This window comes from Phodopus roborovskii, unplaced genomic scaffold, assembly GCF_943737965.1.
Source record: "Phodopus roborovskii unplaced genomic scaffold, PHOROB, whole genome shotgun sequence".
In the NCBI taxonomy this organism is placed as follows: Eukaryota; Metazoa; Chordata; class Mammalia; order Rodentia; family Cricetidae; genus Phodopus; species Phodopus roborovskii.
Window position 1 is genome coordinate 24327353 of NW_026126416.1, and position 25759 is coordinate 24353111.

Below are 25759 nucleotides of genomic sequence, written 5' to 3' on the forward strand. Positions count from 1 at the left end.
TTATGGGCTTCCAGAAAATCAGCACCCAGGCAACATGGTAAACTTTCTTGTCTGTGGGCTTGAGGAATGGAGAGAGTCCTTAGCCGCAATGACCACTTCCCTCACGGTGGCTCAAGTTTCTGCCCAGCCTCTTCTAAGTGTGGGCAGCAAGGACATATAAGACAGCTTAGTGGGAAGAGAGCAGGCCCAGAAGCCCATTGGCTCATGTAGAGCTTCATCCAAGCTTGTCACCCAAACATTCCTACCATGGCTACTACACTTTGGAAGGTTCTGGTCCCGGGGCTTCTTCTGCCAACACTTCTGCTGGTATTTGCAGGTGAGTCTTGGCCATGGAGACATGAGGGATACCACTCAGATGTGGCAAAATTGTGTTCTAGACAGGAACTGAGTCCCAGGGAACCTTCCTGGGCTGTTTGTACCTTTTCCAAACTGTAGACCACTTAAGGAAAGGGAGATAGTGAGAGCTCAGGCATGAGAGGAAGAACGTGACACAGAGGTGGAGTCTGGGAGGCTCGGTGCCAGGGAAAGAGCCTGGGTTCTGTGATGTCAACTTCAGACTTCCTGGCTATCGTGTCTAGAAGTCTGAAATTACACATATATATATGTAATTTAGAGAGACAGGAAAAGGGAGGGGGAAGGGAAAAGAAGGGACGGGGAAGGGAGGAAGGGAGGAGAGGGAAAGACAGACAGAGAGAGAGAGAGAGAGAAAGAGAGAGACTTGAGTAATGAATCCTGGATCTAACAGCATCAGGTGAGTTTTCCAAACCTTCTGTAGTCACTGACAGACTATGTGACTACAAGCAAGTTCCTAACCTCTCCGAGTCTCTGCTCCCCAGGGCAGTGGAGGCAGCAATCCTATCCTCCAACAGTTGGGCTGTGGGTGAAATGAGCCCCCTGTTCATGGAAGTGATTTACAATCCATCAGGTACTATGTGGAAAGGTGTCAGAGCCCATGGGACAGTTCTTACCATCTGTGTTTCTGTCTTTGCAGGACTACTAGTCTTCCTCTTACAACCTGATTTGGAAGCAGGGTTCTTGTCACTGGGACCCTAGAATTTAATCACGGTCTGAGTACAGTAGGGGTGCAAGGGCATACAGCATGGCAATTAAACCACTGCCCTGAATCTCCAAACACTGTCCCCAGAAGATGGGCAGCCTTCATTACTTCAGAGAGAGAGACCCTACCTTAGTAGTGAGTGCTTTGCCACAGCCCTGGCTGATGGGGGCTGAGTGAAACATCCTTGGATGGAATGTGCTAACATCTTTTTTAGATTGCTTCCATTTCTTATGAGATTTGAGCAAAACTGAACCTGGTTGAGCAAGTATTGGCAGGGTAGGGTGTTGAATGCTTGGGCATACGCAGAAGAGCAGTATAGCTGGGTCATGGGGCAGATTTATTCTTAGCATTTCGAGAATTCCCCTCAGGGTTTTGTTTTGTTGTTTTGTTTTTTCCCTCCACCAGTTTCCAGAGGGACAGCAGCAGTTGGCAAGTCCATCGATAGTGTCTGAGGGTTGACCTTTCCCCACATCCTCACCTGCCTTTGTTGTCAGTTCTTGCTCTTAGCCATTCTGGTTGGAGTAGGGTATAATTGTAGCTTCCTTTGTCTTCCGTCTTAGTTGCATGGCGGTACTAATTCCTCCCTTCTTTCTGAGCCTTGCTTCCAGCATGGCTGTTTTGATGGACATGAATTCTTTTAGCCTGTTAGTGTGATGGAAAGGCCTTCATTCCATGGCACGTAGTTTTGCTGGGTACAGCATTACTTCAGACTTTGACATTTTCCACCGAGGAATCAGCAGTTAATATGATGGGGTTTCCTTCATATGGGAGTTGGGAATTTTTCTCCTTTTGCCTTTTGTGCCCTCTCTTTGCTCGGTATATTTAAAGTTTAACTATAAGAATGCATGGGGAGTTTTGTTTCTGGTCTTGTCTCTTTGTATCCATGTGGTTGGTTGTAACTTACCTTAGTTTGAGGAAGTTTTCTCCTATAATCTTGTTGAAGATCTTTGCCAATGACTTGGGATTCTTCTCTTTCATATATTTCCCTAATTAGAAAATTTGATCTTTTTTAATGTTGTTCCATAGTTTCTGAATGTTCCTTTTATGTGCCTTAATTCTTTATAATTATTATTTGCTTGGGTGTTCTAGTTCCTCTACGTTACTTCTCCCCCCACCCAAAATGATATTTTATCTTCTACTTGATCCGTCCTATTTGTAAAGCTTTTCCCTGAGTTTTATAATTGTGTTTTTAGTTATTAAGTTCTCTCTGTTGCTGCTTAAGTTTGTTTCAATATTTCTCTCTTTACTGAATTCTGTTTCTCATTTCATTCAGCTACAGATATTTTCTTGTGCATTTATTATTTTCCTCTTCAAATGTATTAAGCTGTGCTTTTGTATCGTCCTTAAATTTCACGATTTATTTGATAAAGTTTCTGATTGATCTTTTTTAATTTCTGTGTTCTGGGATTCAACTCTGTAATTCACACTGGAGAACGTGTATGTGGGACTGGTGGGTTTGGGGAGAGGAAATACTTTCTTGTCCGTTCATATTTTTGCGTGTTTCCTGGGCACATGGACTCCTTCCGTTGGTTATATGTCTGTTGTGAGATTCTCGGGTGCATTATTTTCCCTCAGTGCAGGGACTGAGTGAATGGAAGCAGGCCAGGAATACCTGGTGTGGGATCGGCTCATTTAGAATTAGGTCAGGGATGTGGTGATGGTGCAGGATCTGTGTGAGCCAGGGAAACTCCATATGTGAGGAAGGCGTCCAGAGACATGCCTATTAGTGTGCACATAATACAGGGGCAGGTAGGGGACACGGGATGTCCTAGACCAAAACTGTACGTGAGGTGTGTGTCTGAGCTAGTGTTTGGAGTGTGCTTGTGTGTGAGGAACTGAGTATGCAAAGGTGATGCACAGGCTGAGTATCCAGAACTAAGTCAGTGAGTATGGGCACAGTGCAGGGGGAGGTGTGGTCAGAGAAACCCAGCAGGAAAAGACTGGGCAAGCTACAGAGTCAGGCCTGCACATGTGCAAAGCAATGTTGCAGTCTTGTAGTAGACTTGCTTGCTGAAGCCTCCTAAAGTCTTGCTGCCTGACCTGGCCAAAGAGCAGTAAAGCTGGGTCAAACGGTCCATTTCTTTGGCATTTGCCCAAGCAAATTCTGGCCCAACATGACATCGCTGTGTCCTCTTGTTTTCTTTTGTTTGTTTTTTGAGACAAGGTTTCTCCTTGTAGCCCTGGCTGTCCTGGAACTCACAGAGATCCATCTGCATCTGCCTGCCAAGTGCTGGGATTGACTTCACGCAACATTACTTCCCACAGTATTTATTTATTTGCTCAAAATGTCCTTCTTGCCCATCCTTTCAGAATGACTCCTCATTGTTCTACGGCCGCACATGCTGAGTGTCCCGAGGACTTTCACTTCTACACAGCAGTCATATTTCTTTATCTGTTTGCTTCCTACAGTTTATTCCCATTCTCCTCAAGGCAGATATCACGGGTAGTGTATTTTCCTTAATCAGGGGATGCATTTTGACTTGAATGAGCCATTGCTGTAAATCTCTGAAAGTGTGACCTCAGGAAAAAGAACAATTTTCACTACTTATGGGATAGGGTTTACTACTTAGGGTTAACTTACTGTTGTATATTGGTTCCTCCATTGATGAGAAAGTGGTCACAGCTGGTTTTTGTTGTTTGTTTGTGGTTTGTTTTCTCAGCTGGAAAGCCTTTCATCTCTCTGAAGGGCCCAGATCAGAGGACAACCCCTTCAAATTCAGTGCCTTTTACCTGCACTGCTGGCCTTTTCAGCTCTCCGAACATCAGTGTCAACTGGTCGAAGGATGACAATAAACATCCAGCCTCACCCCCACAACTAGAGTTTATCAGCAAAGACGTTTACTATGTCACAAGCAAGGCATGGGTGGCATTGGCCAAACAAGATATCTTTTCCCAGATCACCTGTGAAGTCACCCATGCAGACCTCGATGAGCCCCTAAGAATGACCATGAATCTTTCCCAAGTGCTCCTAGGTGAGTGGTCAGTGAGGTATGTGGTGGGACCACACTGGTAGCATGGAGGTTTTGCTGAAGGCCCCATTTTACACATGCGGAATAGAAATTGATCATTGCCAGCAATGAATACATGAGTATGGATTGCAAGTACAGATTCCTCAGGTTGGCAGGGTGGGCTTTGATCTTAGCTGTATCATTTCCTAGGATGCAGAATATTGGTTATGTGTCTTAAATATTTCAGGCCCCATTTTCCCTAAATTTTGGAATGAAACAAACACCTACTTTTGTAAGATACTGCTAAAGATTAAACCAGTTGTACTTTCTAGAACAACAAGAACAATGCCTAACACACTGTAGGTCGTTTATGAATGTTTGACCTTGCTATTGTATGGACCTAGCATCTCTCTCTAAACATATTTGTCCTGTTTGTTATCATTGGTAAAGTCTAAAAGTTTCTAAATATTTATCTTTATCTGGAGCTTGTGATATGAGCATGTGATCTCAGCTCATTGAGAAACAGGCAGGTATATAACAAGTTCCAGGCCTGTAAGGATTAAGATTGAGTTCAAGGCCAGCCTGGACTACTTAGGAAATGAAATAAAATGAGTGGAACATGAGGCTGAGGGTGTACTTCTGTGGTGGAGTCCTTGTCTTCTATGCAGAAGACCCTGAGTTCTGGGAAATCGTTGACATTGTGTAAAATATTATTCACCTAATAAATAATGAACAGCTGCTGTGTGCCAGGCACTGTTGTAGGTGTTGTGACTACAGAGTCCCTGATCTTGTGGGGAAATTCACTTTAATGAGTTCCATAATTATATGTCATGATTTGGAATATTTAAAACTCTGACCAGGTTAGATATTCATATATCTCCAGCTTTATTTCATTAATATTTATCCTATTTGTCTTACATGAAACGTAAATTGTTTTTGTAAAAAGAGAGTGAACTCATGAACTCTCTTCACTTGTGAACTCCACAGCAGCTGTATAAGAACTGTAAGAGATCAAGACACTTGACTTTCCAGCATGAAACGGAGGGCCTCGTGGGCCCCTGGCCCTGGCTGTGGGCCTAATTACAGCTGGTAGTTTCTGATGGAATGAGAGTGAGTTTTCAATGAGGGTGTGTGTGGCCCTGGCAGGGCAAGCATGCTCCAGTGTTCCAAACCCACGACTATAAAGCAGCACCTCCTAGACTGTCTGGATTGTACGAAAAGAGGGGCTGAAGAGATGGCTTAGTGGTGGCAGAAGCATCAGGAATTCAAGAGTATCCCTGGCTCCATGTTCCTGGCTTTAAGGTCGTGTTGGAAATCTTAGGACCCAGCCAATGAGCCACTTAATCCAACTTTAACAAAATGACTGAGAGACCCTGGGACAGGCAAAGAAGACAGTGCTAAAATTTCACCTCTGTTTATTTATTGTTTCTGCCTAGTTATCCCCACACTGAAGATCACCACAGAACCTCTGGAGATCCATGGTCATGGGCATCAAAGAGTGAACCTGACTTGCCATGTGAACCACTTCTACCCCAGAGTCATGCAACTTACCTGGATTAAGAATGGGCACAATATCCCGAATATCGAGGTCCCTCAGGCCACCAGAAACTCTGATGGGACATACTCTCTAAAGCACACCTTGCAGGAAGATGTCACATTAGATGACAACACCCGATTTAGTTGCGAGACGACCCAGTATGAGTACCCTCCTCAGGGGATCAGCATCACCCTGGGAGCCCAGGTCCCCCAGAAGGGTAGAGGTGTGTGCCTTGTTGCCTTTGTATCCTAGGGCATTGTGGCTGAAGGGCTAGAGGCTCGGGGAAACACTTAGTGAAAGTGGAGACAGGAAGATTCTCCCTAGCGAAAATGCTGTTGCACAGATACCTCCAACTTTACTCCCTTCTTCCAGATCCTTCCACCAAGAAACGACTCTTCTTTGCTGCACTTAAGCTATAGCAGGTTTTTCTTCTTAACCCTTGGTTGCAAGACATGGCAAAGGTTAAGGGTAGCTGGTATCCAAATATTCTCTGGGAACACAGCTGAATGTTTCTGGAGATTAAGTTTGAGGAACTCCAGAATCATTGACTGACTCCCTTAGCTAAGAAAAACGGTCACACAAAGTGGGTGTAAGCCCCCTGTCGCTTCCTTCTCTCTGCTCCTTTTACTTTTTCCCCATGCACACAAGCTCCTGGTGGTAATTTCTTCTATTTCTTCCCCATTTCATTCTTTTGAGACTCACACTATCTCTACCACAAAGGGGCACTGTGACGTTACAACCCACAGCTTCTTTGTCTCTTTGATCCAGCTATGCTTCATGCTCTTGGGAGAAGGAGCTCCTGTTCTGAAGCTGTGGTGTTGGTGCAGGTGCACATTCAGGGAGAGATAATACTAGGTCCGACACGGGCAAGCCCGGAGTAAGGCGGCGTGTGAGCTTTTCCTTACAGCTCATGTGGGCTCTACACAGTGTATTGCAGAGCAGGTTGCTCCCAGAGGAGGAGAGGAGATGCCAGGCAACCAAACAGCCAGTTCCTACAGCAGGGTTCCACCTTGATTTCTATCCAGCCCTGTGGCAGAACCAACCTTTCCTGGTTGCTGTAAGAATTCTCAGAGTTAATGATCCCACAGACTTTGGGTCCTATTTTGGTTGCCCACTAGAAATAAGAAAAATATCCACCAGGTGGGATGTACAGATCTAGGTGACGAATTGTATAATAATGCATTTCATGGAAAGCTAGTTGCATTAGTTTTCTAAAGTTTTTTTTTCTATTTTATTACTATGGTGAGAATTGTATACCTGACTACTGTGTTTACATTATTTTCTCTCCACACTTTTCCCCCTCAACTCCTTGCATGTCCCCCATTCCTTCTCAACTCCCAATGTCTTCATTATTGTCATGTGTGCATGCATTTTGTTTGTATGGTGTATGCATGTATGTGTGTGTATTTACATGACTATGAACTGCTGATAATTCACACTAAGGTTTTTCTTTTCTGTCTTATGTTTCTCCTACACCTACATTTAGTGCATCCAACTTCCCATCGAAGGATGAATCTCATGGCAGAATCACATTGGTAGTGCCAGACACCATAGGGTCTACTGGAGTAGACACTGAGGCCCCTTTCTATTCTGTACTAGCACTTCCTTATAGCTGCCCCTTCCCAAGCTCCCCCAGGTCCTTTCCTCAGCACCCTAGCACCTGTGCACACCTATTCCCACACCTGTTCTATTTGGTTAGAGTCCATGTCCCCTATACTGACAGGACATCATCCACAGAGCACCCACTGCATAGCAGTGTCCCCACTGATTGCTACCTCACACTTTGAGAGCCTGCAGGTAGCTGAGAGAGTAAGATGAGTCACAGCCAGCAGCACTAGGCTTTCAGAGATGTCAGATCACAAACTAGATGTGGTGTTTCTGGATGCATCTTCCTTCTTTATCACCTGAGAATACAGACTTTAGAGTTGTCATGAAACACTTCTCAAATCTTATTGGAAGGCCTTTATGTTTCTTGAAATATCACATCTCTCTATGCCATTTGGTTCCCACAATCAAGTACTTAAACGTCAGTGATGTCTCAGAGCCCAGGCCTATGGCCTTATCATGTATGACCCTATTCTGCATGCCCCCCTCTCTAGCTCTTGGAGCTTATGTATGAACTGTGCAGTTGAATGGATCAGGCACACTGCAGGGTCAGTGTGGCCAGTGCCTATCTGTGTGACCCCAGGTAAACAATTCCTATTTTTAATTTGTTTCCTCTATCACTGAGAGACGCCAAGGTTCCCTTCCTTTGTTCCTGCTTCTAGCTAGTCCTCCAATCACTATATTGCAAGAATAGGGACAGGGACTAGCCCTGTCCCTCCTGATTTTAACAGGGTTGCTTCAAGCTCTTCTCCATTTAAGATGATGTTGGCTATGGGTTTGTCATATGTGACCTTTATTTTTGTTGATGTATGTCTCCTGATGTCCTTCTACAACGTATATCATAAACATATACTAAATTATTGCCATAGACCTTTTGGCATCTATGGAGGTGAGCATATGCATTTTGTCTTGACAACACTAGGATTTTATTAAATGCAATGGGTTACTTATCAATCCTTGCATCTCCAGGAGAAAGCCTACTTGATAGTGGTGAATGTTTTTTTTAAACTGCATGCCCATATTCAGTTTTCAATTAGTTTGTTGAGGATTTTGTATCTATGTTCACCATGCATATCCACCTGTAGTTTACTTTATTGTTCTGTCTTTGCTTGGTTTGTGTGTAGAAAGAGATTGGAAGCATTGTTTCTGTTTCTATCTTTAAAAACAACTTAGGAAGTGTTGTGATAAATTGTGGTGATGTTCTGTTTATGCTTTAGCAAATAAAACTTGCCTGAAGCTCAGAGGATGGACCTACTTACAAGCTAGCCAGAGTCTAGGCAGTGGTGGCCCACACCTTTAATTCCAGCACTCAGGAGGCAGAAAAAGGCAGATCTCTGTGAGTTTAGAGCTATCCTGGGCTACAGGAGATTGCTTCAGTCTAAACAAAAAAGACCTAAGAGGTGGTGGTGCATTCTCTCTGCTCACACCTTCAATCTCAGCACTAGGGAGGTGGAGGCAGAAAGGAGATGGCTGGGTGGAAAGGGGAATGTAAGGCAGGAGGAGACAGGAGCTCATTGTATTCAGTCTGAGGATTCGTGGAGACAGGATCTTGCTCACTTTGGTCTGAGGATTCAGCAGAAGTAAAAGGTCTCTCTAGTGGCTGCTCCTTTATTTCTCTGATCTATCAGCATTTACCCCAATATCTGACTCCAGGTTTTTATTATTAAGACCAAATAGAATTACAGCTGCAGTACATCTTTGACAGTCTGGTACAATTCTCTCTCCAAGAATCTGTCTTAGCCTGGGTTGGTTTGTTTTGGGTCAGTTTTTTATTTTCATTTTTATTGCTGTATCTATTTCCTTATTTGTCCTGAGTCTATTTAAGTTGTTAATCTTCTCTTGGTTAATCTTTAGTGGTTTGAAAAAAAATCTAGATATTTATTTATTTTCTTACATAATGGAGTATAGATTTTGAAGATTTACAATCTTCTAAATCTCCTTGGTTTCTGTTATAATGTCCTTTTGTTCATATCTACTTCTGTTGAGTTATCTCTTTTTCAGTTCATTGGGCCAGGGGTCTATCAATCTTTATTTTCTCAAAGGACTACCTCTCAGATTTGTTGAGTCTTTGTGCTATTTTACTTATTTCTTCTTTTATATTTAAAAATTTTAAGTAAACTTTACTATAAAAAAAATTTACAAAAAAAACACACCAGAGATAACCAGGGCCAACACCGAGATAGCTCAGTGAACTACTCTACATTAGACTGTCCATTTGGAATGGAAGTTGTGTGACTTCAAGTGGACTTTACCCTTTCACTACTGCATATATTTTACACTTATCTATCATCAAAATAAAAAGTCTGTGATAGTGTGAAAGTAAAACAATTACTTTATATCCTATTTCATAACTCATAGCTATACCTCACTCAGTCCTTTCTCTTTTCCTAATGTTTAGCCTTTATTGTTATCTTTTCTACTTTGTTTACATATATGCATATATTATTGGCTTGGTTCAAAATATGAGATGGAATATGCAGTTTTTTCTCTCTGAGACTTTTGATCTCACTTAAGATAATACATTAGAAGTCCAGCCATTTTCTTTCAAATTTTGTAAATACATTTTTATTTAAAGCACGTGCATGGTTTTGTGTGTGTGTGTGTGTGTGTGTGTGTGTGTGTGTGTGTGTGTGTGTGTGTGTTTGTGTGTGTTTTCATTATCCATTCATTGATGAAATCCAGCAGGAAAAGACTGGGCAAGCTACAGAGTCAGGCCCGCACATGACAAAAGCAATGTGGCAGTCTTGTAGTAGTAGACTCGTAGTAGACTTGTTTGCTGAAGCCTGCTAAAGTCTTGCTGCCTGAGGCAGCCAAAGAACAGTACAGCTGGGTCATATGGACCGTTTCTTTGGCATATGCCCAACCATTGCACTCTTTCTCCTCAGGCCCCAAATGACATAACTGTGTTATGGTTTTTGTTCATTCCTCTGTTCTTGTGATTTTTTTTTTAAATTTTGTTTTGTTTAGTCTGTTTCTGTGAGACTGGGTTTCTCCTTGTAGCCCTGGCTGTCCTGGAACTCATAGAGATTCACCTGCCTCTGCCTCCCAAGTGCTGGGATTGACTTCACACAACATTACTTCCCACAGTTTTTTTGTTTTATGTCCATCTTGACATCCTTTCAGAATGACTCCTCATTGCTCTAAGTCTGCACATGCTGAGTGTCCTGAAGACTTTCACTCCCACACAGCAGTCATATTTCATTTGCTATTTTCCTCCTACAGTTTATTCCCATTCTCCTCAAAGACAGATATCACGGGTAGTGTATTCTCCTTAAGCAGGGGTGCAGAGAATGCATTTTAACTTGAATGAGCTGTTGCTGTAAATCTCTGAAAGTGTGACCTCAGGAAAAAGGACAGTTTTCATTACTCATGGGACAGGCCTTGGGAGGGTTAACTTACTGTTGTATATTGGTTCCTCCAACAATGAGAAGGTGGTCACAACTGGGTTTGTTTTTTGTTTGTTTGTGTTTTGTTTTGTTTTCTCAGATGAGAAGCCTTCCATCTCTCTGAAGGGCCCAGATCAGAGGACAACCCCTTCAAGTTTAGTGTCTTTTAACTGCACCGCTGGCCCCTTCAGCTCCCAGAACCTCAGTCTTGACTGGTTGAAGGACAACAATAAACATCTAGCCTCACCCCCACAACTAGTGTTTATCAGCAAAGACGTTTACTATGTCACAAGCAAGGCATGGGTGGCATTGGCCAAACAAGATATCTTTTCCCAGATCACCTGTGAAGTCACCCATGCAGACCTCGATGAGCCCCTAAGAATGACCATGAATCTTTCCCAAGTGCTCCTAGGTGAGTGGTCAGTGAGGTATGTGGTGGGACCACACTGGTAGCATGGAGGTTTTGCTGAAGGCCCCATTTTACACATGAGGAATAGAAATTGATTATTGGCAGCACTGTACAGATTCCTCAGGCTGGCTTGGTGGGCTTTGATCTTAGCTGTATCATTTCCTAGGATGCAGAATATTGGCTATGTATCTTAAATATTCCAGGCTCCAGTTTCCCTCCCTAAATTTTGGAATGAAATCAACACTTAGTTTTGTAAGTTTCTGCTGAAGATTAAACCAGCTGTTCATTCTAGAACACCAAGAACTATGCCTAACATGCTGTAGATTGTTTGACCTTGCTATTGTATAGACCTAGCATCTCTCTCTCTCTAAATATATTGGTCTGTTTATGATCATTGATAATGTTTAAAAGTTTGTAAATATTTATTATTAGCTGGTACTTGTGGTATAAGGCATGTAATCAGCTCATCGGGAAACAGGCAGGTATATAACAAGTTCCAGGCCTGTAAGGATTAAGATTGAGTTCAAGGCTAGCCTGGACTACTTAGGAAATGAAATAAAATGAGTGGAACATGAGGCTGAGGGTGTACTTCTGTGGTGGAGTCCTTGTCTTCTATGCAGAAGACCCTGAGTTCTGGGAAATCGTTGACATTGTGTAAAATATTATTCACCTAATAAATAATGAACAGCTGCTGTGTGCCAGGCACTGTTGTAGGTGTTGTGACTACAGAGTCCCTGATCTTGTGGGGAAATTCACTTTAATGAATTCCATAATTATATGTCATGATTTGGAATATTTAAAACTCTGACCAGGTTAGATATTCATATATCTCCAGCTTCATTTCATTAATATTTATCCTATTTGTCTTACATGAAACGTAAATTGTTTTTGTAAAAAGAGAGTGAACTCATGAACTCTCTTCACTTGTGAACTCCACAGCAGCTGTATAAGAACTGTAAGAGATCAAGACACTTGACTTTCCAGCATGAAACGGAGGGCCTCGTGGGCCCCTGGCCCTGGCTGTGGGCCTAATTACAGCTGGTAGTTTCTGATGGAATGAGAGTGAGTTTTCAATGAGGGTGTGTGTGGCCCTGGCAGGGCAAGCATGCTCCAGTGTTCCAAACCCACGACTATAAAGCAGCACCTCCTAGACTGTCTGGATTGTACAAAAAGAGGGGCTGAAGAGATGGCTTAGTGGTGGCAGAAGCATCAGGAATTCAAGAGTATCCCTGGCTCCATGTTCCTGGCTTTAAGGTCGTGTTGGAAATCTTAGGACCCAGCCAATGAGCCACTTAATCCAACTTTAACAAAATGACTGAGAGACCTTGGGACAGGCAAAGAAGACAGTGCTAAAATTTCACCTCTGTTTATTTATTGTTTCTGCCTAGTTATCCCCACACTGAAGATCACCACAGAACCTCTGGAGATCCATGGTCATGGGCATCAAAGAGTGAACCTGACTTGCCATGTGAACCACTTCTACCCCTACAACCTGGAACTCCTTTGGATTAAGAATGAGGACAAGATCCTGACTCTCGAGGTCCCTCAGGCCACCAGAAACTCTGATGGGACATACACTCTAGAGCACACCTTGCAGGAAGATGTCACATCAGAAGAGAGCCTCTTTCGCTGCTTGGTATTCCATTATGACCAGAATCCACTCGTGACCAACATCACCCTGGTAGCTCAGGTCCCCCATAAGGGTAGAGGTGTGTGCCTTGTTGCTTTTGTATTCTCAGGGCATGGTGGCTGAAGGGCTAGAGACTCAGGGAAACCCTTGGTGAAATTGGGGACAGGAAGCTCTTTCTAGCAAAAATGCTGTTGCATAGATACCTCCAACTTCACTCCCTTCTTCCAGATCCTTCCACCAAGAAACAATTCTCCTTAGCTACACTTAAACTATTGCAGGGTTTTCTTCTTAATCCTTGGTTGCAAGTTTAAGGGTAGATGAGTTTCAAATATTCTCTGTGAAGATAACTAGTCAGGCAGTGAAATCAGCGAACTGTTTCTGGAAATTAAGTTTGAGGAACTCCAGAATCATTGACTGACTCCCTTAGCTAAGAAAAACGGTCACACAAAGTGGGTGTAAGCCCCCTGTCGCTCCCTTCTCTCTGCTCCTTTTACTTTTTCCCCATGCACACAAGCTCCTGGTGTTAATTTCTTCTATTTCTTCCCCATTTCATTCTTTTGAGACTCACACTATCTCTACCACAAGGGGGCACTGTGACGTTACAACCCACAGCTTCTTTGTCTCTTTGATCCAGCTATGCTTCATGCTCTTGGGAGAAGGAGCTCCTGTTCTGAAGCTGTGGTGTTGGTGCAGGTGCACATTCAGGGAGAGATACTAATAGGTCCGACACGGGCAAGCCCGGAGTAAGGCGGCGTGTGAGCTTTTCCTTACAGCTCATGTGGGCTCTATGCAGTGTATTGCAGAGCAAGTTGCTCCCAGAGGAGGAGAGGAGATGCCAGGCAACCAAACAGCCAGTTCCTACAGCAGGGTTCCACCTTGATTTCTATCCAGCCCTGTGGCAGAACCAACCTTTCCTGGTTGCTGTAAGAATTCTCAGAGTTAATGATCCCACAGACTTCAAATGTCTTTGGATCCTATTTTGGTTTCCCACTAGAAATAAGAAAAATATCCACCAGGTGGGATGTACAGATCTAGGTGACGAATTGTATAATAATGCATTTCATGGAAAGCTAGTTGCATTAGTTTTCTAAAGTTTTTTTTTCTATTTTATTACTATGGTGAGAATTGTATACCTGACTACTGTGTTTACATTATTTTCTCTCCATACTTTTTCCCCTCAACTCCTTGCATGTCCCCCATTCCTTGTCAACTCCCAATGTCTTCGTTATTGTCACGTATGTATGTATGTATGTATGTATGTATGTATGTATGTATGTTTACTTACATGAACATGACCTGCAAGTATCTCTGTGGCAGGGTGTGAGGGTCTCTGATTTGTACCAGGAGTGAAATCTCTGTTCATGTGGTATTTTTATTTGTAATTTTTTGGAGAGATCTCAAAACAGCTTTTCTGGATGACTTTATTAATTTGTATTTCAGCCAGCACTGAATAGGGTTCCTTTGTCTCCACATGCCCTCCAACATTTCCTGTCAGAATTGCTGATGATAGCGACACTCATGGGGTGAGGTGGTACATCAAACAAGTCTTAACCTACATTTTACTAACGGTTAGAACTGTTAACACTTTAACAAATAGTTATTGGCCACTTGTGCCTCTCTGGTGAAAACTTTCTGTTTAGTTCAGTTACCAATTTGTTGATTGGCAGTTTTGTTTCCTTGGTATTAAATTGTGCAGTTCTTTATCAATTCTGAGTTGTAGCCCATTGTGTGAAGCTGGTGAAGATTTCCTTCCATTCTTTGGCCTGTTTGCTTGATGATTGCTTCCTTTGCTGTAGGAAACCCTTATTTTCCTGTCTCCCCTCTGTTGATACTTGGGATTGGTTCTTTTGCTGTTAGCGATCTACTCAACAAGTTTGGGTCCTCCAGGTATCTTGAATATGTTTTCTTCTGGAATTTCAGTTTCATGCTTTAAATTAAAGTCTCTAATCTATTTTGAATTGATCTGTCTACAAGGTAAAATATAAGAATCTAATTCGTCTACAGGTAGAAATCAAGTCTTGCTAGCATCATTTATTGAATATTCTACCTCTTTTCAATGTAATTTTGCTTCCTTTGTAAAAAATTAAGCAGGCATAGCTTTGACGGTTTTATTCCTGGGCCTTCTATTCTTTTCAATTGGTTTCCCTGTATTTTTATGCTAGTAGCCTTTATCGCTATAGCTATGTACTATAATTAGAGGTCAGACATTATAATGCATTAAGTGGTGTTGTTACACCTTAGGGTTGCTTTGACTATTCATGGGTGTTCGTGGTTCTATATTAATTCCTTGCATTGTTTTTTGTAAATCTGTGAAATATGACATCAGAATTTTGACACATATTGTGTTAAGTCTGTAATTAATTTTGGTAGTTTAGCCATTTTCACAATATTAATTCTACCAATTTAGGAGCATGGAATGTCTTTCTATTGTCTAGTATCTTCTATGGTTTTCTTTTTCAATATCTATCATTGCAAAAATCTTTTTCTTCTTTGTTTAGATATATTCCTAAACACTAAATATTGTTAGAGTTAGCTTGAATTGTAATACTGTTCTGTTTTCTTCTTTTCAAAATTATTTCTCTTAGTTTTTGAGATCATAATATAATTTCATTATTTTCTCTCCCCTTTCTTCCCTCCAAACCCTGATATATAATCCTTCTTGGTCTCTCAAATTCATGACCTCTTTTTGTCATTAATTATTGTTAAATGATGTAATAGCCAAGGTTCTCTAGAGGAACAGAACCTATAGAATGAATATATATACATATACAAATTTGTATATGTATATATATTCAGTAGTTAGTCAGTCTATGAAGCTGAAGCTGGATGTCTCAGTTTGTCTTCCATATACACCAGAATCCTAAAGAAGTAGACTCTAATGCCAGCAAATGAATGGACTTGTTAGCAAGTGTGGGAGCAAGCAAGCAAAGAAAGAGGAAGCTTATTTCTTCCATGCCCTTTATGTAGGCTTCCAACAGAAGGTGTGACTCATATTAAAGGTGGATCATCGCACCTCAAAATATCTGGATTAGAATTAAGAAAAAAAATTCTTCACAGGTATGCCCAGTCATTTGGGTTTTAGTTAATTTCACATGTAGTCAAGTTGAAAACCAAAAATATTTAACAATCATCACGTGTGTGTGTGTACATATATATTACTGAATACATAATATATATTCCTAAATATATTATATATGTGTATATACATATATATTCCTAAATACATAAACACTATGTGTTCAGTCTATATGTTACTTGTAGGTATGGTTTCAGGGCGACTGTTTGGTACTGGGTAACCAACAATACACCTTTTAAGACTCAAAGACTAACAAAAATGTAAATATCAGGCATGAGGAGCCCCCTTTGGAGTTGTTCAAGACACCCCAAAACAAACAGGTAATTGCTATTGTCTTTGGTTGCTCCCCAGAGGTGAAAGGTAAGTTCCTATTGCTGATCATCAGGCCTGAGGCCCCTGAACTAGAAGTGACCTGATGCCCCTTCCCTTAGGATTAGCTTTCACAGTACCAGACAGTGCCATGCAAACTCCCAAAGGAGACAAGCAACCAATAGTTCTATCCAACAATGAAGCTCTTTGAACCACAACAATGATCAACATGGCAGGATAACCCTAAGGGTACAGTTAGTGATATTTTGGCTAACATTTTGATGGTAACCAACAGCTCTCTACTTAGACTTAAGACACAGTCAATAAATGAAACATTATGCCTTGTACTGGAAATCTAGCCAACTACCCAGGGCTAGTAAAGTCATAGATCTTGGAGTACCTACAATCACACTTTCTAAACTAGCATAACCCCTATCTACGTTTTAAATATTTGTCCTTACACACAGGTAAGTGTAGTCCTCACCTCTCATCACCTTCTCTTTGCAACAGGGTGAGACCATAAAAAACAAAACAAAACTATCAATTAAAATAACAGAGTTGTGGATTCCAATGAAAACATTTATAAAACAGCTCAACACATAAGGCCTGGGGAACATCGTGAAAGAGGGAGTGGAAGGATCATAGGAGCCAGAGGATTCGGGAGTTTGCAATGAGACTCTGTCTCCTAGGAATGACAGAAGCTGTACTCATAATGTTTTGCCAACATGACTGACTGAATATGATCTAACAAAGCCAGTAACAATAGACATGCTATAGAGGATAAGGAAAAGATGAAGAGGCTTGATGTTACACAAAGAATTGCAGGTAACTAAGGAATGCTGAGAGTAGAAGAAACAATTTTCCCAACGAAAGAGCATACCAATATTACATCATTTTTTCTAAGAGTAGTTTTGGTATAAACGAAGACTACATTTTTATATTAATTTTTGTGTTCTGAAACATTACTGTAAACTTTTATTAGGTCCAAGAGTTTTCTAGTAGACTTCTAGAGTCTTTAAATAATCATGGCATCATTGCTTGTTTTCTTGCAAGAGACAGAAAAGGGGCAGATCCAGATGGGAGTGGAGGTGGGGAGGAGCTCGGAGGAGTAGAGGAAGGGGGAAGCATAATTAGGGTATGAAAAGAAAAATCTATTTGCAATAAAAAACAAAAGAATAATGTCATCTGTAAATAGGGATAATTTGACTTCAGTCCTTCTGTTTTATCATTTATATGCTCTCTTATCTGAAAGCTATAGCTAGGACTTGAAGCATGACATCAAATAAGAGAGGGGAGAGTGGGTATCCTTGTTTCTTCCTTGATTTTAGAGGAAAACTCTCAGTTTGTCCCCATTTAAAGCTATGTTGGCTATAGGTTTGCTGCACATAGTCTTTGTTATTTTGAAATATGTTCAAGAATTTTACCACAAAAGCACCCACATTTTTCTTGAGCTTAAATACATTATTCTGGGCTCCGTTGGCTCTTCATATTTCCATTGTGAAGTCAGATTTTATTCTGATGGGTTCTCCTTTATACGTGATTGGTGTTTTTTCTCTAGCAGCTTATATTTAATGTTTTAATTCTCATATGCTTTCGGGAATTTCACCACTGGTCCCACTTGGTATTCTGTGTGCTTCCTTTATTTGGGGGAAGTTTTCTTCTATAATTCTGTTGAAGATCTGGTCTATGCCATTGACCTGGGATCGTTCTTCATTTATGACTATAATTCAAAGATTTGTTTTTTCATGGCATCCCATAATTTCTGCATGCTACTTACATGTTTTTAAAAATATTTGTTCATATTATTTTCTTGAGTGGTCCAATTTCTCCACATTATCTTCAAATCCTGATCATCTAGCTTCTATTTTGTCTATCCTACTTGTAATTCTTTCCTGAGTTTTATAATTGGGTTGTTGAGTTTTTTAGTCCCATCTTTATTTCAGCTTTAACATTTCTATATCTTTACTGAATTTAATTTTCCAATTCTGAATTTTCTTTCTTGTTTTGTTCATCCTATATTTGTCTTTTCTTGAGCATCTTTCAGGCATTTACTGATATAACCTTTAAACTCATTTGGGCTGTCTGTATCTTCTTTAAAAACTCTGAATTCTTCAATAATGTTTATAATTTTTCCTTTACATTTTTTGTTAATGGCTTATCTAGGTATCCTTCACTGGGAAATGTTTCTATAGGACTAGTGATTTTGGGGGCCAGGCATGCCATCTTGGTCATTCATAGTTGTGTTTTTCCAATGTGACCTAGGCATGTAGGTTTCTTTCCTTGGTTGAGTGTCTGAAGCATGAAATATTCCTACCTTACTTCATACTGGGATGGTGCAAGAACTGTGTGAGCAGATCTAGACTTAGGTTCTGAGATGGAATGGCTAGTTTTGATTCTTGGTAGACTTACTAGGAAGATCCACTATGATAGCTGTACTTCTGGAACTACAAGTGTGCAGGTGGGCTTGATAGAACTCATCAGGAAAATCCAATAGATGACTCTTGCTCCCAGAACTAGACCTGAGAGTGTAGGATTGTCACTTGCACAGTTGTGGGACTCTTCAGGGAAAACATATTCACAAGCTACCTGTGTTTATTTTTTAAAGATAATAACAACTTCTCAGGTGATCCTCTGAGATTTTAATGTTGTTGACACTGTAAAGTGAGTATAACATGCATCATGCATTCAACACCAGCTTCCTTAAAACCGCAAGAAATGAGATTCACTCCACTTTGCTTATGAGGAGTCAGAGGCATGGGAAGTTAAGTTGCTGGTGTGTGTGTGTGTGTGTGTGTGTGTGTGTGTGTGTGTGTGTGTGTTTGATACAGATGTAATTTGAGTGGACCCAAAAGTCTATGCTGCCATCTTTCTGTGTGGCCTACCTGTGAGCATTAAGAGATCTCTCTCTAGCAGTGACTGAAGGAAAGACTGAGTATAATGTCAGAGGCCTAGACGCTGGGACTAGACTACCTGGTTTTGAACTCCTGGCTATGCCACTAATTTTGGACTTGACATGTTCTCCCATGCATTGTTGCCTTCTTTCTCTTGCTGTGAAATGAGGATGATAACAGCTACAAGCAGAGTTGTGGGGGCAGGATTTGATGAGTTCTCGAAGAGCCTGAGAGCATGGTATTGTTTGCTTTGAATGTTTTCTATGTGATGTTGGTCTTCTGTGCTTTTTGTCTTACTGTTTACCACCTGGTAGCAGCTTCAGAATGCTCCTAGCAGTAGGAACTATCCAAGTCTCCATAATAGAGGAAGTGATGGGACTTTGCAAGAAGGGTTCCAGGAAACTGTTCCCATTGGGATTTGGTGTGATGTGGAGCCTCTCTTGTAGGAATGAAAGACAACTCTAATCACCTTGAAGGCCCCCTGCAGCGGTCTTCAGCTGGAACAAGCATCCAATTGAAGTACACATCCTCTAAGTTACCAACGCCTCAGGTTACTGTGACCTGGCTCAAAAACAACCATAGCCTTCTCCAGACCCAGACCAATGTCTTCATCAGTGGGAACACCTACAATGTGACGAGCAGTGTGCTTGTCCCACTGGAGAGTAATGACATACTATCTTCAGTTCTCTGCCGGGTTGAGCACAAGTTGTCAGTGATTTTCCAGAAGGTCATCAACTTGGACCAGTATCTCAGAGGTAAGACTTTTCTCTTTCTGGCTGAGGTAATGTGAGAGAGGCTGAGGTCTTCTCTTGGTGTCAGTTTTCTCACTGAGGAACAACCTTACTTGATGGTGATGTTAGAAACAGAATCTGTGAAGTACTAATGCCAGGCTTTGCTCAGACTTACTGTGCAGAAGTGGCATTAGCTGTTGTTTAACTGTATATTAACTCTCAGAACTCACTTCCTTCATCAGAAAAACAGACAGAATATCTACCCTCTGGGATTTGGTCTTAGTATTGCTCTTTATAGAAAGAATACTCTCGAAGGGCTTTGTGGGCTGCTAAGTTGTAAGGACTGTGTTGCTCTGAGATCATGACTTCTATCAGGATTTGACTCTCACTTTTCCTTTTTGTTGTTGATTTTCACAGGATGTGTCCTGTGAAAATGCTTGGTAGCTCTGTGAGATCAGGGAAATAATGGTGTCTCATACCTAGGAATAAATTTAAAGGTCCAAAATTGACCAATAAAAAATTAACTACAGCACAGTGGGAGGGGGTACTGCCTTACTTAGTCAGTACAGGTATCTTGTACTTCATGTCTTATTCTAAAAGGCAACAGATTCAGACATGAAAGCACCCTGTATTGCAAGCTGATGAGAAAGTGAGTTATCTGTGTCCAACTCTATTTATGTATTCAGGTTGCTTGTGCTATCAGCCTCAGTATGTTTGTATGTCAAATAGGAAAAAAAGTTCAGGGAAGCATCTGTTTTTCTTTTTCTTAATCTGTGCATTCATTTATTTAATATCCAGACCACAGTTTCCTCTCCCTCCTTTCCTCCCAGCCCTTCCCTTACTTTTCCTCTCTATCCCCCCTTCCACTTCAATTATGTTTCTATTCAGAAAAGAGCAGGCCACCTATGGGTATCAACAAAGCATGCATATCAAGTTGTAGTAAGATTAAGCACCTTGCTTTGTATGAAGGCTGGGTAAAGCAATCTAGTATGAGGGGCAGGGTATCAAAAGCAGGTAACAGTCAGAGACAGCCCGCTCCCACTGTTAGGACTCCCACAAGAAGACTAAGCTACACCGCTGTAACATATATGCAGAGGGATTAAGTCAGTCCCATGCAGGCTCCAGGGCTTTTTATTCAGTCTCTGTGAGCTATGAGCCCACAGTACTTGATTCTGTGTGTTTCCTTGTGATGTCTTTGACCCCTCTGGCTCTTACAATCTTTCTTCCTTCACTTCAACAGGATCCCCTGAGCTTGGTCTAATGTTTGGCTATGGGTCTGTATCTGTTTCCACCATTTGCTAGATGAAGCCTCTCTGATGATTGTTGGGCTAGGGACCAATCTATGAGTATAGGAGACTAATACTGGGCATTACTATATTGACATTTTTTTCTCCACTCATGTTTGGTTCTATCCTAGGTCCCTGGGCCATCCAGCTTCTGGGGCCTGGCACTCCAAGCAGTCTCAGGATGGGCTCACTCGCATGACATGGGGCTCAGGCTGGACCAGTCATTGATTGGTCACTACCACAATCTCTGTGTCACCCATACTCCATCATATCCTATAAGCCAGACAGACTGTAGGTCAAAGGTTATGTGGATGGCTAGGTGTCCCAATGCCTCCATTGGTAATCTTGCCTGGTCATAGGAAGTGGCCAGTTCAGGCTTCACATCCTCTTTTGTTTGGATTCTTAGCTGGGGTCATCCTTGTACATTGTTGGGAGTCTCCCTTGCACCAGATTTCCACCAGACCCTGAAATAATACCCTTTCCAGTTGGATCTCTCAGTACTCTTCCCCACTCCACCCTACCTGACCCCTGTGTTTCTATGCCCACCTGTCCCCAGTCCACCCACCTTCTATTTCTCAGGGAGGCCTCTTTACCCAAGTGTTTCTTACATAATTCCCTAGAGCTAGAACAATTGTGTAAGAAAGAAAAGTCATAGAACAAAGAAATGTTCACAAATGAACTGATTGCTTATCACATTAGCTGTGGTTCCAACCTTCCCTTGCTTAGCACATTTGTCTCCAGCAAGATTTTCTGTTGTAGAAATGCCTTTGTCTGGTCCGAAAGCAAGACTTCTGGGATAAAACCCTAAGTTCCTTCAAGTTGTTATAATAAGGATTTACATTGTCTGCACTAGACCAAGAGCTGACATCTGTTTAATTTAGACATTTGAGAGCTGATTTGGCCTAAGAAAATATCTTAATTTCAAAGTATCACAAACAGAGCAAAAGCAGCATACACAAAGTGTGTTTGGCTTTGATATTGGTGTAGAGACCAGTATATAGACCACCCAGCCTTCAGTTTAGTTATTTCTACCATGCTGCTACCTCACATGAAGATACTATAAAGGATCATAATGGGATTTCCAACCCTGCAGCCAATGTCTACCATTGTGAACACGTTGTATTGTATGCTACAATTCCAACTTCCCTTCTGGAAGCCATCAGGTCTTAATTTCAGAAGACTTATGGTTTTGTTGTCACTGTAAAATGGTGTAACATTCTGTCTCTGCTTTAATCCCAAGAGTTGCTACTTGAGATGTTGGAAAAATTATTTTACTTCTCCAAACTGAAGAGTTCTTTTTTCTATGTAAAAATTTTAGTAGCCCCCTAGCAGTAAGTAGGCAAAAGGTCATTCTTGACTATTTACTACAGGGCAGTTTACGGACAGCACCTGTGAATAAATGTAAACAGGAAATGAGCCGTGTCACACTACCCAGAAGCCCTAGCGAAAGCAGACTTCCTGGGCAAAGTGCAGGCTTGGATAGTTCAAATTGATTGGTCCACACTGGATGCTATGAGATGATTGGTTTGTGATGCGTGGGCTTTTTTGTAACCCTATAAAAGCTGTCTGAACCCTGTACCCAGGGTTCCCAGTCCTCTACCCCATGTAGAGTATGGCTGCAGACCCCAGTGCACTGGAATACAAAAGACCTCATGTTTTTGCACCAAAAAAAAAAAAAAAATCTTAGTAGCTTGGTTTCTAACATTTAGTGTCTGTGAATCTTCAAATCTTGGAATTATCTAGTCATAGAGTAATGCCACTAATACATTATCCATAGCTCAAAATGAAAAGAAGAGCTCATCTTCCCGTCCATCTATCCAAACTAAGTTCTCACTCTCATTCCACTATGCAAACTATTTATGTACCTACTAACTGATACACAAATCCTTATTTGTAGCAGGCACTGGGTTGGGCCCTAGCAGATGATCCCATCCTCAAAGGACTTCCAGTAGATTTCCTGAAGTAATTATTTGCTTTATATGTATTTTTTTTGCCTCAGTTCCTCCTTCAGTGAGAGTGTTCCAGTCTTCAACTGTCTCCAGTTTGGTGGCTGTCACTTGCCTTGTGCAGAGATTCTACCCACAGGAAGTGTATCTCTCCTGGCTGGTAGACTGCTATTTGCTAAAGAAAATGGAGCAACTTACACCTAAAAAGAATGAGGATGGGTCCTATACTCTGGAAATCTCACAGTTGGTAAATACATCACTGCAGAGGCCTGATCAAGTATTCACTTGCAAGGTAGAACATGAGGCTCAGCCTCCCATCCAGGCCAGCATTATTTTGCCTCCAACATCCTATATCACGTCCAAAACCATTGGGAGCCTAAGTAAGTTCACATCTTTTCTATTGGGCATATTAGAGTAACCTTGATTTCCTCATTGTATTATAGAAGAACCTAGGAAGATAAAAGAGTTTCATAGTCATTGATATCATGTCCAATTTGGGAGTCTGTGGTTTCTTGAATAGGTAGAATTGTTTCTAGCCAGTGGCTTCCTGTAGAGTGACCACCCCAAACTGTTCTTCCATTTCTATTGGAAGAATATTCTACCAGTTCAACCTCTTTGAAAAAGCTCCAGAGAAAGTTCAGCTTAATGCTGATCCACTAGTGACCATAAGATGTTTGTCATTAAGAGTCTGTTTTAAAGTAGTCCCAGGAATATGGGGGTAAGCTTGTCTGCACATTGTTCTATAATACTTAAACAGCCATACCTGAGAACAGACTTATGCTCACTTTAATGGTAATTATTTCTGAGTAGTTATTTCACAAATACATATCCTTTGTTCACCAGTCTACTTACCTGTAATAGGGTATAAATTTCATTCCTATTTATAGAACCCTTTTGAGGATTGAATGGTAATATACAATGGATATGTAGCTGATGTGGTGTCTACACTAAATGTCAGCTGTATTTTTAAATTTATATGAAATTGTTTTCAAATTAATTTCTAAAAGTTACAGTTGTGTAAATTTAGACAACACAGTCAACCATCTGTCAGAGATCCCATTTCTTCCTCTATAAGATGTTACTGATGATGCCAATATTCTAAGATAACAACAAAGGTTACATTAAGTGACCACTAGACCATGGAGGTAAGGGATTGATTATGTTCATGTTGGCACACTGACTGATGAATATCAGACCTTTAAGCAGTGTTTGTTGTAGAAAAAATAATTCAGAGTAAGCTTCACAGGTCTCTTATTTCTGAGAGCTGAGCATAGAGTAATGAACCCAAGGATGAAATCAGAATTGGGAAATACTGGGAACTCCCTGGCTACCAAGCTCAGATAGATCATCTCACATAACCCCATTTGCTGGCCCCTTTGCCCTGTGTATTTTAGGTTCAGAGAAATCTGTCCATATTTTTGTGGCTTTCCTCCTATGCTTCAAGGGACTTCTGGTGCTGAGTATACTCACTATCTACATATATAGGCGGTGGAACCTGTGACAGGTGAGTTTCAAAATGGGCCTTAGTCCTTAGACAGCTAAGTCACAGCCATGACCATAAGTAGAGGACTTAAGAATAAACACACAGAATGCACAGGATATGCCCTTCAAAGTGCCCTACAAGTGTTACTTCCTCTCAAAAAGAGATTGTAAGTATCTCTTTTTGTCCAACTATCTTTTGGAGTTCTTAGAGGTTTCCAACCCTGTGCATTGTGTGGTATCCTGGAGTGGGAAAGTTTTCTTTGGAATTCTGGCTGTAGGAGTTGAAGGTGTGTAAATGGAATGATAAATTAAGACCTAAACTCCAAAGAGTCTGCCCACATAAATTTTCCTATGATGTCAACCAGTAAGATACATTCAAAAGAATGGGCATACCAACTGGTGAAAAAGATAAATGTAGAATTGGAAGAGAGGCCAGGACCCAGAAAGAGGTGTGAGGTGTAATAAATAGAGGCTTCCTTTCTAATATTTCTTTAATACAAAATACAGGAGAAATACAGAGAGAGAGAGAGAGAGAGAGAGAGAGAGAGAAAGCTGGGCACTTAGTATGTATTCAACAAATATTAATATTCAACAAAATTATTCAAAAAATATTAATAATTCAACAAAAATTAATACATGAATGGAGAAACAAATGAGCAAATGATTTTCCCACTTCCATATGGTCTGTAATACATTGCTTCCTACCCTCTCTAAGGAGCTCAAATGGAGAGAAGATACAAGGACCTGATGATGCAAGACTCCTGCTCTTCAGTCTTCCACCTTCTCCACAGATGTGCTCCCTCTGTACACTGTCAGAGATGGACTTGGGTTGCTTAGGGGTGTTACAGCCTTGAAATGTTGACCTTCTAATGAGCTTGGCTTACATCCAAAGGCAATTCAATGGCAAGGAAAACAGTTGTTCACTGTCTCTGATTGTGGTCAACACTTAATCTTCCAGTTTTCACTAGTATGTAGAATTTCTGTAAGTATGATCTAATTTTAACAGACACAAACTTAAAATTACTGGAATGCTAAAGAAGCATTTTTCTATCTTTAAATGGATAAATACAATATAAAGTATCTCTGAACTCACCATAGCATTTTGCACAATATTAACATTTTGCCCATATCTTCTTCAAGTTCCTTTTAAACATTTCCCTGCATTTGCTGTTTTCTTTTCCTCAATCGTGGGTTTTATACTGTTATGACATATGCATAACATTTAAACATCATATAGTATTTTTGCTTTCATTTTTCACAACACCTATAATATTGCATTTAGCATTTTGAAACTTCATTTCATTTTTATACTTAATACACTTGTGAATTTATTAATGTTGAAACATGTAGCTGTTTTATTCATTTTATGCTGCTCTGTGGTCTTCCATTGTAACAGTATGCCATATTTAATTAATCCATCTCATAATGGACACTGAACCTTTGTTCAATGCTTTTTGTTACTCTAG

At 41.0% G+C, this 25759-nt stretch overlaps 1 protein-coding gene across 1 annotated transcript; it reads left to right on the forward strand.

Moving 5' to 3' along the window:
- The first annotated feature begins 246 nt into the window (after positions 1-246).
- LOC127221272 (signal-regulatory protein beta-1) lies at positions 247-25153 on the forward strand. The gene is made up of 7 exons (XM_051183157.1): positions 247-316; positions 3718-4029; positions 5442-5765; positions 19295-19603; positions 22865-23191; positions 24206-24315; positions 25009-25153. Exons 1-6 carry the CDS (start codon positions 247-249, stop codon positions 24310-24312), a joined length of 1449 nt encoding a protein of 482 aa, XP_051039114.1. The 3' UTR covers positions 24313-24315; positions 25009-25153.
- Positions 25154-25759: the final 606 nt, after the last annotated feature.

What these genes read in the sequence shown, in the direction of transcription:
- LOC127221272 (XM_051183157.1), top strand. Translation starts at nt 247, where the DNA reads ATGGCTACTACACTTTGGAAGGTTCTGGTCCCGGGGCTTCTTCTGCCA. An exon ending in ACTTCTGCTGGTATTTGCAG is followed by an intron (nt 317 to 3,717) that starts GTGAGTCTTGGC and finishes TTGTTTTCTCAG; the next exon opens with CTGGAAAGCCTTTCATCTCT. An exon ending in TCTTTCCCAAGTGCTCCTAG is followed by an intron (nt 4,030 to 5,441) that starts GTGAGTGGTCAG and finishes GTTTCTGCCTAG; the next exon opens with TTATCCCCACACTGAAGATC.